A 16,922-nucleotide genomic window follows, 5' to 3' on the forward strand; every position below is an offset into this window, starting at 1 on the left:
ATGTATTTATTTACGACTTTGAAACGTGTAAAGTCAACAGTAATTTTTCCAACAACGTTATTTGGATGTGAGTCCAAATGTGAACCTGTATTTAAATTTTCGAGGAAATGTTAAGCTGATATGAGAGTTGATACCGTGTAAAATGTCCCAAATGTTTGTCGATCACACTATTTTATTATACACGATGTAGTATCAAACAAAGAACCGTAGTGACTGGTAACCAGTTGACAGAGACTCTGTACTCGCTGACGACAGGCTTTGAATATGCATGAATTAAGCAATATAATTCAATCGAAAGTGCTTGAATAAACAACAGAAACCAACCGGTTGTGCAGCAGAAAATAACACAGTGTTCTCAGCGGATAGTTATGCTGCACGTTGATTGTTGATTCTGATGATTGACACTCGAGGTCGTGGCTTTGTTGCCAAGTCACAGTGTCTAGTCAAACATTCAGATACGAGAAGATGTCCAATAGGCACTCCCTCTCAGTAGATGATTGGATGTTCGCCGCGACAACACAGCGGATAGTTATGCAGCACGTTGCTTGTTGATGATGATTGACACTGGAGGTCGTGGCTTTGTTGCCAAGGCACAGTGTCTAGTCAAACATTCAGATACGAGAAGATGTCCAATAGCACTCCCTCTCAGTAGATGATTGGATGTTCGCCGCGACAACACAGCGGATAGTTATGCAGCACGTTGCTTGTTGATGATGATTGACACTGGAGGTCGTGGCTTTGTTGCCAAGGCACAGTGTCTAGTCAAACATTCAGATACGAGAAGATGTCCAATAGCACTGCCTCTCAGTAGATGGTTCGATGTTCGCAGCGACAACACAGCGGATAGTTACGCAGCACGTTGATTGTTGATGATGATGGTTGACACTCGAGGTCGTGGCTTTGTTGTCAAGTCACAGTGTCTAGTCAAACATTCAGATACGAGAAGATGTTCAATAGCACTGCCTCTCAGTAGATGATTTGATGTTTGCAGCAACAACACAGCGGATAGTTATGCTGCACGTTGATTGTTGATGATGATTGACACTCGAGGTCGTGGCTTTGTTGTCAAGTCACAGTGTCTAGTCAAACATTCAGATACGAGAAGATGTTCAATAGCACTGCCTCTCAGTAGATGATTCTATGTTCGCAGCAACAACACAGCGGATAGTTATGCTGCACGTTGATTGTTGATGATGATTGACACTCGAGGTCGTGGCTTTGTTGTCAAGGCACAGTGTCTAGTCAAACATCCAGATACGAGAAGATGTTCAATAGCACTGCCTCTCAGTAGATGATTCTATGTTCGCAGCAACAACACAGCGGATAGTTATGCTGCACGTTGATTGTTGATGATGATTGACACTCGAGGTCGTGGCTTTGTTGTCAAGTCACAGTGTCTAGTCAAACATTCAGATACGAGAAGATGTTCAATAGCACTGCCTCTCAGTAGATGATTCGACGTTCGCAGCGACAACACAGCGGATAGTTATGCTGCACGTTGATTGTTGATGATGATTGACACTCGAGGTCGTGGCTTTGTTGTCAAGTCACAGTGTCTAGTCAAACATTCAGATACGAGAAGATGTTCAATAGCACTGCCTCTCAGTAGATGATTCTATGTTCGCAGCAACAACACAGCGGATAGTTATGCTGCACGTTGATTGTTGATGATGATTGACACTCGAGGTCGTGGCTTTGTTGCCAAGGCACAGTGTCTAGTCAAACATCCAGATACGAGAAGATGTTCAATAGCACTGCCTCTCAGTAGATGATTCTATGTTCGCAGCAACAACACAGCGGATAGTTATGCTGCACGTTGATTGTTGATGATGATTGACACTCGAGGTCGTGGCTTTGTTGTCAAGTCACAGTGTCTAGTCAAACATTCAGATACGAGAAGATGTTCAATAGCACTGCCTCTCAGTAGATGATTCGACGTTCGCAGCGACAACACAGCGGATAGTTATGCTGCACGTTGATTGTTGATGATGATTGACACTCGAGGTCGTGGCTTTGTTGTCAAGTCACAGTGTCTAGTCAAACATTCAGATACGAGAAGATGTTCAATAGCACTGCCTCTCAGTAGATGATTCGACGTTCGCAGCGACAACACAGCGGATAGTTATGCTGCACGTTGATTGTTGATGATGATTGACACTCGAGGTCGTGGCTTTGTTGTCAAGTCACAGTGTCTAGTCAAACATTCAGATACGAGAAGATGTTCAATAGCACTGCCTCTCAGTAGATGATTCGACGTTCGCAGCGACAACACAGCGGATACTTATGCTGCACGTTGATTGTTGATGATGATTGACACTCGAGGTCGTGGCTTTGTTGTCAAGTCACAGTGTCTAGTCAAACATTCAGATACGAGAAGATGTTCAATAGCACTTCCTCTCAGTAGATGCCTAATATAGTAAATTAGGTAACGGGTGTTGACAATAGGAATTAAAAAATGTAATGAAAATGTGAAGCATATCTCTTTAGCGAAAACAGCATCAACACGATAGTCTCTTTTGGCCAATCCCGGTCAGTCGGTGGATGACGTTGGCTGAAACGTTAGCCAAACGCACTTGCCACCTCCTTATTGTTGTACAACGAATCACGCCTGGGTAATGTTTGTGTAACGTGCGTTGACCTCGTATGTAAACACTAACAGGCTACAGGCTAGGGTTGGGCAGATTAGATCAACGCCCTGTCGTAGCGCTGCGTGTGTGTGTGTGGGTGCGACACAGCGGTGTTCGCCTCTACACTTCTACACCACACTCTCCTCTGCAACTTCCTGCTTCCTCGGTCCACACGTGTGTCTGCGTCTATCTTTGGACAGCGACAAGTCGCACATGTTCTGTGGATTTGTCTGCAACTGTTTTCGGCGGGCCCTGACGCGATTAGGGCCACTAATCGAGTATTAACCATCGAAGTATGGTGTTAACAAACGTTTTTCCCCTTCACAAATTATGGGATATGATTTCAAAGCAGCAGGTAAATGTGGAATGCTGACGATTAAGTGAATTCGAACAATGATCGACGGTTTCAGATCTTATGTGGACAAAGTAGAATAGGGGGAAAAGAAAAGTCAAAGTATTCCAAGGGGGGAGGGCATCTTTTGACGTGAGAAAGGTTTCCGTTGTGGTACATACAACGGTTGATTGATACAATTTATAATCAATGTTTCAGATGGTCCCTGTTAACTTTGAGTTTGGTCAAGAGTCGAAAGTAAATGATCCATTCGTAATTTAATGTTGTTTTCAAGATTTAGGCCTACTATTTGTTTTTCAAGTTAGTTTTCGAAAACGTTACTTATAATAAGTTCAAAGAAAGGAAAAACCTTTCCGTAACAATCCATCACGCGTTGTTTCAAGTCCAGAGGATTGATACATCTTCAGTGGACAGACGCCACAACAATGGTCACTGTTTTTTGTTTCTCCAAATTGTATTTCTCAACTCAGGCACATTCCAACGTTTTTTGCTACTGCCCGAAAGGTTTAGGAGCTGTTAGTCGAAGGAATAATGTTTTATGTATCCCACTGACAGTTTATAACACTGCCATTTTAATTTTGGAACCATCACTTTTTAGATTCACTACCAGTGTTCGTCGTACGATTATCATGAATAGATAAGAAAGCCAACAATCTTCAATCACATTTAATTTTACCTAAAGGTAAATTGAAAAATGTAACAACCAAAAAATTATTATATTCTACAAAACCTTTAATCATATTATTTGCACTGTATATAAAAATATAAATCCGCTGTCACCATTACGCTGCTTTTTATGGTTTCCTTATCAAAACAGACGCATCACTTTGGCGAAACAAATGAGTTCCCTCTTATCAGAATCGTTATCAGTTATCACCAAAACATGTCATCTGCTCCAATATCAATCAAGCTAATGTAACAGCTCATTCTTAATTTGTTTCTTTACAACGGACACTCAATTAGGTTACTTAACAAATTCTGTAAGAAAAAGTGAAACCCACACAAGGTGAAGTACGGGAACTGTATGTACAGACAATAGTTTCCTGTCGGGTGGATTACAAGTATTATAAAAAAAGTAAATATAGGTACGAAGATTGAGGCATCGAAATAGTCAGGTAGACGACTATTTCTGTGTTGGGATTATTTTCGTCGCCGTCTTGGCGGACGTAAAGATCAAGTTCAAAGTCCATTGTCGGAATTCTATTATAGGATAGCGAGTCTTATCTTCGTTGCAGAAACTAAGTAATAAGCTAATTACGCATTGTTTTTTAGTGATAGTGACAATTTTGTATTTCATATCAGATAAAACACGCTAGGCAATTGACTAAATTATACCTGGTTGTGTGTTAAAAGTGTATGATGATGTAAATAAATTGTACCCTAATTAATGTGAACTTTTTTGGTAAGTTTTGCCCGATATATTTATGTACTAGCCTAAAGCAAACTAATCGAAAGTCTCTAGATTGATTAAACCAGTTGAACGTGACTATAAACAATCTTGAGAGAATTGAAATACAGTAATTAGGCACCTAAATTAAATACATTAAATAAATTAAATTAAATATAAATAGGCTACGTCCATTAAATGACTATGGATATAGCGATGACTCGTCCTATTGTAAGATCTGAAGTGTGCTTTGATGTGCGTTTTATTTCAAACAACTCCAATGTTTTTCATTCTATTTTTTATCTCCTGCGTGCTTTTGTTTGCAATTGAGAGAACATGAAGCGTTTTATAAATGGATTTGTATATCTACTACTAATAGGTTAAATACATTTTTACGTCTTCAATCAAAAGGATTGGTCGTTGAATTCCACATGTAGTACATACACACACTGTCACACGAAACGATTTAACATTTAATACTTTTTGGCCGGCCTAAATAAATACTAACATCGTGCAGACCGGTACACTCGGCTAGTATCAGTCAGTGTGCCGGTACTTTTAACCGGGGCTATTTGTATTCTATAGCCCCGGCTTTTAACAGTAACAAGACAGAAGATTTGAAAACGGGGCAGATTACTCAAAAAGACGACTATGATTGAAGACGTAAAAAGGTATTTAATCTAATTTAGTAATCTAACCAATCCAGGAGGCAAAACATGGATAAATTTTATTTTTATATCTAGTAATTGGTCATTGTGTCAAGAAATAAATATCGTAAATTATTCCCACAACCGAAGTGTTATCAAACCTAAGACCTAGACAAACCTTAAAACACCTTCAGTTTAATCAAAGGATGACTCAAGATTCAAGATTTCCTATAGGCCTAGTTTTGACAATCCTACGAGACAGAATGCCTAGTCTACGATACGTCTTATATTTCATTCATTTAGACAAAACGTTTGTGGTTAGTTTCGTTGTAAGCTTTGTAAAACTGAACTGTGTTGGTTGAGACAGACTAATTGGGAAACCTGACTGAACTGGCCAAAGTTACTGTCCTAAACACAATCCTCTATTGTTGCGTCTCCCAAAATACAACAAGGTAGGCTAGTACTGAAGCTAGAGAATAAGAACTGAACTGACCCATTTTTAAAGCCCTCTTGGAACAATCTTTCAGAATAGTTGGTCACAAAGTGGTTAAATTTGGAGGGAATGTTGTACGTAAACAGCTGATGTTGTGCATGATGTCTATAAGGTGGAGAGAGATGTGTGCATAGCAAGTTAGTGCAAGCCACAGCACCCACCTCAGCACCCAGCAGGTGTTCGACAATAATTCCAGCAGTAACTTAGTGAAACTTGAACAATTGCATGAACAGTGCTTAAATTGTTAAGCACAAGCTATCAATATCTTTATCAAAAAGATCTTACGAAGTACGAACAAGAATCTAAAATCAACCTCATCTTTAATATAACGTTTATGAGGTAAAGGTTAATATAACGTTATTTAATATAACGTATGATCTCTGCAAACGATCTCACAGGCTATTGGGATACATCTTTAGATCTACTCGTGGAATGACAAGCCCTGTTGTTTTAAAAACACTTTATTCGTCCTTTGTACGCCAACTCCTAGAGTATGCCAGCCCAGTTTGGTCCCCTTACCAAGTTGGTTTGACTGACGAGCTTGATGCTGTGCAGAGGAAATTCCTAAGGTTGGTGGGAGTACGACAGGGGCTTCGTTGGACGGAGGTTCCACTTGCTGATCTCCAGGCTGACCTCCATCTCCATGATCTTCAAGTCAGACGTGAAGTGGCAGATGTAGTATTTCTCGCCAAGCTGATCAATGGCCTGTTGGACTGCCCAATGCTTCTCACTCAGGTGGACTTCCGCACTCCATCAGTGACCCGATCTCTGGATCTGTTCGGCAGGAGGCATCATGCACGTGGTTACGACTTCCACAGCCCACTTGCAAGAATGATGAGGCTTGGGAATCGATTCTGCCACACAGTCGACTTTTTCCACGAGAATACTTCCTCTGTTCGTAGAAGAGTTCTCGAAGCCCGTCACACCATTGAACACCATTGAAAAGTCTTATTGTTGCTGTTGTTGTCAATGTCATTTGTTGTTATTTGTTATATTTATTTATATTGTTTGTTATATTTATTTATATTGTTTGTTATATTTATTTATATTGTTTGTTATATTTATTTATATTGTTTGTTATATTTATTTATATTGTTTGTTATATTTATTTATATTTTTTGTTATATTTATTTATACTATCTAGTAAGGAACTTCCATGTGTGCCTGATAGCTTTCTAGAAATTCTTCTTTGTGGTATGTCAATAGTTTATTAATTAGCCACAGTGTTGTTGTTGTTGCATCGTTTGTTATACTACTATTTATTTGCTTGTATGTTATGTATTTGTTAGCACTCAGTATCCATTATTTTTTTTAGTATGTAAATAGTACCTAGCCATCTTTCTTGTATTGAAATGTATAATGGTTTTGCCGTTGGAATGAAAAAAAAAAAAAAAAAAAAAAAAAAAAAAAAAAAAAAAAAAAAAACTCAATACTTTGCAATGAAATGGCGACCACACAAAGTAGGCTAGGTATTTTAAGCCAAGTATGAATGGCATCGTATCATAAACAGAAAATTCCAACTTGTAGAGTGCTTAGCTTAATGAGGTTGAACTAAAATGCATGTCCTATTTGGAAACAGACTAACACTTGTTGTTCCTTTTTGTTCATGTTTTTAGCCGGAAAATTAAACACACATAGGCTCCAATAACACAGGCTCTAAAATTATGTGTCTGACCAATTCCGTTTGAACTGAATCCAACAGACGTTCCTAGCAAGTAAGCAAGATTTCTATCAGGAACTTAACCCTGAGCAGAGAAATTGTTATTAGCCTAACTTAACTTAAAAGTATTTAAAGTAGGCTATTGATACTGTAATTTATTATATTCATTTAAAAATAAAAGTTAGATTTTCTGTAGGCTACAGTCTTTCTCTATACTGTAGTTATTCAAGGCAAAGCTTAAAAGGTTATTTCACATTTCAGGTGTACAATATACAGTAATGAAATTCAGTTATATTAACAATTAGTGCACCTAGGCCCTACCTAAAAATTTGCCAATACCCTTAAACAAATTGAATTGAATATGAGGTAGGCTAGATTAAATAAAATGTAACTGTTCTGTAAAAAAAGAGCACTGTTAAGTAATTTTAAAATTAGCATTGCTTCTAGAGTGATAAAAGAGATTACAGTATTTTCCTTCCCAAATTGATACATACATACATGATACATGATCTCTCCGTCTGTAGTCCTTTGCCTTAAGGAATTGGACAGGTCAGGGTTAATACAAAGAATTACCAACACTAGTTTTTGTCACCATTAAGGTAACTGTCTATGTCCTGTAAACTTAACTCCACTAGATATTTTTTAAATTCTGATTTGAATTTTGTTAAGCTCTGAATTTCAAGTAATTTTTCGGTAGGGCCTGGTACAATTTCATTCCCATGTAGCCTAATCTGGTTTGTGTTCAAATTTTGTGAGTTTATGTTGGACTGCATGTGTGCCCTTTGTTCGGGTGTTGTAAGTGTGATTTGTAAAAGTTGGTTTAATGTTCTGTGATTTTATATAACAAACTGATTCATAGATAAAAAGTGAAGGGATTGTGAGAAAGCCAAGTTCTTTAAATACATTTTTGAAGCTGGTCTGAGGCGGCATGCCCAAGATTGCTCTTACTGCCATGTTCTGCCAAACAAAGATCTGATCAATATTCTTCTTCACAGCTCCCCATAGGATGATTAAATACAAAATGTGTTGTTCTATTAGGCCAAAATAAGTTTAGAGAGAGCCAGGTTTCCGAAGGTCCTTATTCTTCGAAGTACAAAGACCCCTCGAGCCAATGACCCCTCCAGTTTTTTTTATTTGTGCATCCCAGCTCAATTTATCATCCAATCTCACTCCCAAAAAGTCGGCAGTTTTTGAAATTTGAATTTGATCCTCTCCAATTAATAGGTTTAGAGTCCTATTATTATTTAAATTTTGTCTTTTTGCAGAATTTGGATACACATGTACCGGTACCTATCCTGTTTTTTTGTGAATTTAATTTGAGTTTGTTTGAAGAAAAAAAGTCAGCCAGATCATTCAAGCTCTTTGATTAGATTCTGCATCCAGGGCCTCGTCAGTCCACCTTAAACGAACAATTTCATATAATCCGCAAAGAGGTAGACGCTGTCCTGCGGAACAGTATCTGTTATGTTATTGATGTAGACCAAGATAAGGGGAGGTCTAAGGACAGATCCCTGGGGGACACCATTGGAGATCAGTTTTTTTTTGTGGATGAAATTCTTTCAGTTTTAGAATTTGTGTTTTTTTGAATCTCAGTGACTTGGAATCGGTTGCTCATATAGGATGTGAGCCACTTCAGCGCAAGTCCTGAGATTCCAATTGATGCCAATTTTTCCAATAGAATCGCAGGTTCGACACTTTCGAAGGCTTTGGAGAGATCAGCAAAACAACCGACTACTGTTTCTCCAGCCTCCATTGCGTCTATACTGCTGTTGATGAAATCAATGAGTGCCAATTTTGTTGATTTGTTGCGTCTAAAACCATTGTCTGTCACACAATATGTTATTTTTTTCCAAGAAGTTGCCAAGTTGCTCCGAAACAACTTTCTCAATCAATTTTGAAACGACTGGTAGGAGAGAGATTGGGTGATAATTCCCCGGGTCAGTTCTGTCTGACTTTTTAAAAATTGGTTTTATTTTTGCAGTAATTGCAATTCTGATGGAAAATTCCAGATGTCAGTGAAAAATTGACTATATGGGTAAGAGGAACTGCCACTTCCTCCCTACAATATTTTAGGACATGCATACTGATTCCACCTACACCACTAGAGTGTTAGTGTTTAGATGGTAGCTTTGAGAACAAATCCAGAAGGTAAGCAGATGTAGTTCCTTTGCCTTGCCCCTACAATAGGCTAGGCTCAAATTTAATAGATATAAATCATTACTTAACCACAAACTAATATAACAGTCAAAACAATGCTATGTAGGCCTTAGCCAAGTGTCATTACTAACTACCGAAGAACTTTTTTATCTTACCCTACCTTTGTTTGTCATCTCAGGCTATGGCTGTGACACTCACAGCCTTGTCTAATATTACAAGTAAGTTTTGCTATTAATGGAATTGTTTAAAGTAACAAGTTTTCAGTATACATAGCCGACATTTGTTTATAATTGATTCTGTAAACCGGGTTGAGAGAAAACAGTCCTTAATTATGTCGAAATAGTTATATTCTTACCTTATGGGTATTCTCCACTTTTAACTTAGACAAAAGCCGGCTTTGGTTAGAATCCAAAAATCCCTTGGCGATAGCAAGAATTTAATGAAGAACAGGAACTATCATCACTGGAGCATACAATGATGAACACAAACACAAATTATAACAATTCAATCACTAAATCTCACAACCAAACCATTGTAAACAACTCTCGAAACAGCAGAAGACCGCGCAGTATTCCACACGCGCACTCACGACACGCTTTCAAACTGAAACTGAAACTGAAACTGAAACTGACACAAAAACACACAGACAGACTACGACTACGGAACAGACAGACAGACACAACGAATCCGACAACCGACAACCGCCATCTGTTGTTTTGTTTTGAACGAAGCAGGCTGGCCAACACACTGAAAGCTTGAAAATAAAATAATTAAGTTAATCGTATGATATGGATATAAGTGTGTATGGATACTTTCTAAATAAATAAAGAGGCCCTTCAGTAAAAACTAGTTTTTCCGTCACCATAGTCTTTTCAAGATAGGGGTCACCAACCATTCTTTTACAGTGTGCTGCGGTTTTAGGTTAAGGTAATTGGCAAGGTTAAGGTCCTTGTATATCTTACAAGGACTGTAAAGTGTAAGATGTTTAAACAACTTCAGGGGACGGGTGTGCGCTTTCAGCTATGGTTCTTTGGGGCAGACATATACTTGTGGCCAGCAAGGAGAGCCCGAACAATGAGTACTGTTTGGAAATGCGGAAACTGTTCACTAGGGTTAAGAAAAAATACATATTTGAGGTCACTCAGGCCAAGAGAGCCTGCAATGCTAGGATAATCATACAGTCTCCGAATCCATGCAAAGCTGCCTAGAATCTTGTAAAAGGGCATCGTATCCAGATGCCTGTACTAAACACTGAAGCCTGATGATAGCATTTTTGGTAAATGGCGTTCAGGTCACTGTATCTTCTCTAACCTTCCTGTTTTACAGACGTCTCTGATCTCAATAAAAGACATACCAACTGAACTCACACTAACAACCTAGACAATAGTGAGTACTCATAAATCCCAACAAATAGTTAAAAACATCAAAAATTCTAGAAGTCAAGATATTTATATAGTGTACCCCCGGGTGCATGGCCCTAAAGGCTATTGTTGAAACTTTAGTTGTACCTCTCTCTAGACCAATCTAATAAGAAGGGATTTGCTTCCACATCTATTTAACTTTAGGCCTATTTCTATTATGCCTGTATTCTCTAAACTCGAATATAATAAAGAAGCAACTCGTGTCGATTTTTAGGACAATAGCAGTTCATATATCTATCTAAAACAGTTTCAGAAAAGACCACTCTACCACCACCCTTCTGAGCCTATAGTCGACACCATCCTGATTTGGGCAGCTAATAGCCAGCTTTATTTTATAGCCTCGGCTAATTAAGTAAGGCTTTTTATGTTGTACCTCGTAATATCCTCCTGCTAAAGCTAAGCAAATATGGTGTTGGCAGTGTTGTTCTCAAGAGAGCATCTCCTAACTATCTGAGACGAGGGACTGTAAGCAATCTGTGTCTCTGCAAGCAAGGAGCCATTTCCTTCTCTCACACGCGTATCTCTCACCATTGACTAGACACCTCTACCTCTCACACGCCGGGGCGCATGCTTGGCCCTCTCCTCTTTACAATATAGACCTCTCCTACATCTGAATGAAAAACAGTATTATTTGCAAATGATACAAGCACAGATAAAACACTGCTGACCAGGGGTGTTAATATTCACCAACTAACAACAGAGGCCGAGAAGATGACCTTCTTGAAAGAGTTAAAGAATTGTTTGTTACAAACCGCCTTTTAACATTAATGATTACAAAACCCAGTCACTGGTTCGCTGAGACGTATAGAGTAGTGGAAGAGGTAAGGCTTCTAGGATTCACTGTTGATACCAACCACCAGGCTAAGTTGGAACCAACACATCTCGCAGGTATGCGTTAAGCTTCTGAGTCATCTTAGGACTGAAATACACAAATAATCTGTATTAGCCGAGTACTGGAGTACTAATGTTATTTCAAAGCCATGTGACCTGTGGCACTGGTAACTGTGGGGGGCACTCCTCAGCGGCTGAAGATGTTCTTGAGGATTATTACATCAGCTCGGTATCTTCCAGAATCACCGGCCAATCTTCTAGAACCTAGAGGTACTTGCATTATACAGTCAGGACGTGGCCAGGGGAGGATATAATCGGTGGCCCGGGGGCCAGGCCCTCCCCCAAAATAATTGATATGAAGAATAAATAGGTACCAATATGAATTATTTATCATGAATCATGCGCAAAGTCTTCACCGTGGCAGAAAAGTGATAGCTTGAGCGAGTTAGGGTTGATTCAGTCCAACTCGAGCTCCCACCCACCGCCCGGCTATCTTCCGCTAGAGACCAGCATATCTAACGGTGACAGGTGAGGGGAGTAATGAAGAGTTCAGCCAGTCAGTTCAGTGGCCATTATGCCATTGTTATTGTTAACCTGCTTACCTTAATAAGTTAAATAACTTAATTTTCTTTTAGGTTATTTACTACATCTGTTCGGCATATGCTGTACTGAAATGTTAACGTTTTGCAGTTCCCACAAAAGAATACTTATACAGTAGTTAGAACCATGGACACTATTATTTGTCTATGTTAGAACACCCTCCGAATATGATAACCACAATCGCGTATTTGACTCCTTGGGTTCGGATAAGTATTTACAGATGGGGTGACACACCGTTAAATCTTGACCAATGTTTTTTTGATTTAGTTTAGTAATTGAGATATTTTCTTCATTTGGCTTGAATAGACACATTTGTATGATCTAATGGAACCATATGATGATACAGCGTCATCTTGGTAAAGTAAAGGTCACATTTAGTGCAAATTACCGCAGCAAAACTGAGATAAAGTATCATCATGATTGCGTTTCTACTAGGAATTACTTAACCTAACCATTAATCTTAGCCCCCACCCCCCCAAAAAATATTCTATATCCGCCACTTGTACGTGCATGATATATTTTCCCTAAACACCACACCAACACTAGTGTTCGACGCCACATAAGTGTACAATTCAATGTTACCTCTGCACCTTACTTCTGTGTTGTACCATAGACAAAAAGAATTAAGTATAGACTGTAAGCCGTGCTGTGGTTACCATAGGTTCTGGCACACACCAATGTGAGCGCACCGCGAAGTTACGTAGCGCCATAAATCCTTTTTGTCTATGGTAGCGCGTACGCCGTAACTACATGGCACTCCCAGTGGTGTGCGCCAGAACCTATGGTAAACGCAGCAAAGCTGACTGTCTATATTTAATTCTTTTTGTCTATGGTTGTGGTTGTACCTAAAGAAACAAGGGGAGTAGAAGTGAAGGGGGGATTACTGAAACAACGTTAATAAACCCGATAAGGAAATATTAGATTTGTACTAACTAATATATGAATTTGGCTTTAAAAGTACAAAAACAAAAAAAATCGACGATTACATTAGCAGTCATAAAATATAAACACAATATAGAACAAACATGACCTAACAATCACGCAGCTACATGTTTAAAAAATAAGTCAACCAACTGTGCATAGGTATTTTTTGTAGCATAAGCCCAATATGATATCTCGGATATCTCAAAGTCTCGTCAAGTCAAAGTCAAACAAAGGGTTTTGTTTTTGTGAGTTCTTAAAATATTTAAGGTTATCTTTGTTTGTTTTTGTTGTGTATTAGAATTATTTTAAGGTTAATCGGTTGTTTGCTATTTCAGAATTACATTATTCTTGAGGTAAAAATCGATAGGGACTTTTTTATGGACTGTAGATGATTAAAAAATAATGAATCAAATCATTAAAAGTGTGTTTTTTAATAGGTTTAATGTTTATAGTCCTAGTAGGAATCTCTTCTTATCTTCTGTTGAGGTTAAAGCTAGATGTTATTGTGATCAAAAGGAAGACAAGAATAACTTCAATGATTCATTGAACAAATCTGATCGACCAATCAATAAAAGTGATACAGATGAATTAGTGCAGCCCGGTTTAGAATCCAGGTATAAAGTATTCCATGATGAAGATGCACCAATTTTACTCGATGTGTATGCGGAAAAGATGTTAGAAGAAACTGATGTTCCAGAGACGGTTGAGGAGTTTCATGGACTTAGTTTGGAGCGTAAGTTTTCTCATATTCATTTGTACGAACAGAAATTTAGATTTACCTTGGCCTAGTCTACTGTAAAAGTCTTTAAGACTTGGCTGATAAGTCAACCAGCATCATTACCAAATCTTCACCTAGGTTAAGTTACACCTATTCGTGTAAAAAGGCTAGCGAGGCCAACAAAAGGGTTGAATTCTCTAGGATACAGTAGGCTACTATAAAGTTTAGGTAGGCCTACTTGACATGCTGCAGCCTGAGGGTCGAGCTTAGAATAACCACATTTGCCTTAAGCTTAATAAGTTAGGCTAGTAGTATTTCAGTACACAGAGGATTCGCGTCCGGTAACCGGACGTGGATTATGCGTCTGGCAGTGATGTCACCGGTTTGTGGGGGCCCGGAATGCCATTACCACAACGATACAAAGTTCAGACATTGGTGTTCATGGTGTAGTGGATAGAGTGGTTGGCAGATATGCAAGAGGTCCCTGGTTCAAATCCCATCAGTAACTTTTTGTCAAAGATTTTGCTTTGAATGCCATTTCTTCTTAACTGTAGTAGCCTACATCTTTTTTTTTAATTTTTGGCATTTATAATTTTATTTTATAGACAGAATTTAACCTTCATTCGATTTTTTCAATATCAGCTATATAAGTTTGGTTGGTTTTGGTTAGGTTAGGTTATGACAGTAACTGCCGGAAGCCTAATCCACATCCGGTTACCGGTCGCGTATCCTCTATGATTTTGATTTTAGTAGGCTACGCCTAGCCTACAGTACTGGAAGACAATTAGGTCTGGTCTAACCAATGACCAAGCAGTCTAATGTGTCCCTCTGGTCAATAGAGAGCAACTCAAATTTATACAGGATTTAAATCGGGTAGACTTTCATAAGTGGGGCCAAAAACAACCGAATGAAAATATAATTTCCATTTGATATATCGATTAGGCCTATTTCATTCCGTTAGTTAGGTTAGGTTAACATAACTAACCAAACTTGATATATCGAATGAAATAAACGATATATTCTTTTGGTTGTTTTTGGTCCTACTTATGAAAGTCTACCCTTCAAATCCTATCTTGTTCAGGTTTGGTTTGCAACTCCTACACAGCTGTATGTTGCACCTGTATACAACCCTAACACTGTTTGGGAGAGGCTCTATCGTTATATAAGCAGTCTAAGGTGTGTGTTTGTGGAATGAGAGGATTCTCTGAATAAGGCTAAATTAGGCTGCGGTGTGTCACAACATTAAAACATGTATAAATAGAGTTTTAAATATTAATTTTTTCCATTTCATATAATTCAAAAACGTACATTGTTATTTAAAAGTCCGAATTACTCTCCATCACACACTTACTACTCTACTTCTTAACCGACAAAACAAAACTTAAATAAACAACTTAACTAACAGACTACACACTTGGTTATTTTACGCCTGGATTCAACTTTTAAGGTTATGTTTACTTGACGGAACGATAGACAAGTGAGATGACAGTCCCGCCCGGGCAGACTCCAAATCTGCAGAGTTACAAACCTAATGTTAACGTGAAGAAAAATTCCCGATTTTCCAAAAAAGTCCCTATTGTGTAGCCTATGTAAAATTTGTTTAGCCTACGTAGAATCAGATATGCGGGAGTTTTTCTACTGAAAGCGGTAGAGCGCGAGTGGACATCATCAGAATGCAGGAGAGTTGGAAGGTCTGCTATTGACGACCTCAGTTGCCGAGAGTATAAAACTAGGGTGCTGATTAGGTATTTTTTCTAGTCTAACTATACTTTCATTGTCAATCAAATCATCTGCTAATGTTCATTGCTCTTGACCCCCTGGGACCAAGGCCTTTAATTTGAGCCCTCTCCCATCATCCTGCGAGCTGTGAACTCTCACAATTTTTATTTAAAATAATTTCTTACAGAATTTATAATACAGATTAATAATAAATTTATTCAGCAAAATGTGTTTATGATGGTTTATGTTTGTAGGTGGTATAGCAGGAGTATTTGACATTGAACAATTGGTAGAGCTACTCAGAAGAGAGAAAGCCGAAGACATATTTATTGCTGAACTGCCTCCTGAAGCAAGATACGTGGATCATATTGCTATTGTTTCAGCAAGATCACGCAGACACATGACAGCTATTGCTCAAATAGTAAGAAGAATGTTTAAAAAGAAGAGAAATGAGTCAGATATAATTCCAAGAATAGAAGGTGAAGGTTCATCAACATGGATAGCTTTGGATTTAGGTTAGTAGCTTATATCAGTAGGTCTACCTACTAAATAAATTAAATTAAGTATAATAACTGTTAATGGAAAACAAATCTGGTAATAATTGTCTTCTGCTATTTTACTGTGTAGTTGACATAATTTATGTATGGTGGTAAGTTAATGTAGATGAAACATATTCTCTTAGGCCACATTTACACCAGACATGACATGAAGTGTAAAAAAGAAGGAGAAAATTAAGGGGGGGGGGTGCACCAATGGGGTCTGGGGGGAAGTGTTTTAAATTTGTATGTCCATAGAAGATGTTTTGAAGCATCTGACCAACTAAATCACAATGGTATACAATGTGTAATTTTTTACAGTTATTTTTAGGGAAGGAAACATTAATTAATAATGTTTGAATGCGTCTTGATGTCCTCTAATTCTGTTGGGTTTTTTTTACCTTAAATTTCTTATAACTTTAAACTGATCTATTCGTAAACTACATTAGTCTATAGTTAAAATTTGGCAAATTTTAGTAACAGAGATTTGTAAAATATATTACAGTCAGGTCATTTACCTTACTATCTTTATGTAATCTGTCTATCCCTACATTTAAGCGTAAACATTAGTAATTTGTGTTAGTCATACCGATGATTTTTTTTATATATCCAACGATGTTTGTTGTAGGAAACATAGCACTCCATATATTTTCCCCTGATGCAAGAACATTTTATGACCTAGAAACGTTGTGGAGTGTTGGGACGGAATATGATTCACTGAGCAACACAGCAGATGATCCGCTTGTAGCCCTACTGAAGAAACATTCAATAACCTTGCACGAAGTATCTTCAAAAGGACAATTATTATAAGTCTGTAAATATATTATCTAGTCAAATTGAGTCTGATATT

General features: G+C 38.1%; 2 protein-coding genes across 4 annotated transcripts in view; one reads left to right on the forward strand and one right to left on the reverse strand.

Annotated features, from left to right (window-relative positions):
* LOC128999787 (pleckstrin homology-like domain family B member 1) overlaps window positions 1-9,920 on the reverse strand; it is a 164,893-nt gene extending 154,973 nt beyond the window's left edge. For both annotated transcript variants that reach the window (XM_054426464.1, XM_054426463.1), the window contains exon 1: window positions 9,679-9,920. The gene's annotated coding sequence lies outside the window, so the exon portion shown is untranslated. The remainder of the gene's footprint in view (window positions 1-9,678) is intronic.
* A 3,481-nt stretch (window positions 9,921-13,401) lies between these two features.
* On the forward strand, window positions 13,402-16,908 carry LOC129001121 (uncharacterized). 2 transcript variants are annotated; one of them, XM_054428309.1, is made up of 3 exons: window positions 13,402-13,832; window positions 15,791-16,051; window positions 16,701-16,908. In XM_054428309.1, exons 1-3 carry the CDS (start codon window positions 13,502-13,504, stop codon window positions 16,880-16,882), a joined length of 774 nt encoding a protein of 257 aa, XP_054284284.1. In that variant the 5' UTR covers window positions 13,402-13,501; the 3' UTR covers window positions 16,883-16,908. The 2 variants fall into 2 exon arrangements, with proteins under 2 accessions (XP_054284284.1, XP_054284285.1); XM_054428310.1 differs by having other exon boundaries at window positions 15,920-16,051.
* Window positions 16,909-16,922: the final 14 nt, after the last annotated feature.

The sequence above is a fragment of the Macrosteles quadrilineatus genome, unplaced genomic scaffold, assembly GCF_028750875.1.
Source record: "Macrosteles quadrilineatus isolate MER2022 unplaced genomic scaffold, UCM_ALF_1.0 Scaffold_8__2_contigs__length_117827958, whole genome shotgun sequence".
Taxonomy (NCBI): Eukaryota; Metazoa; Arthropoda; class Insecta; order Hemiptera; family Cicadellidae; genus Macrosteles; species Macrosteles quadrilineatus.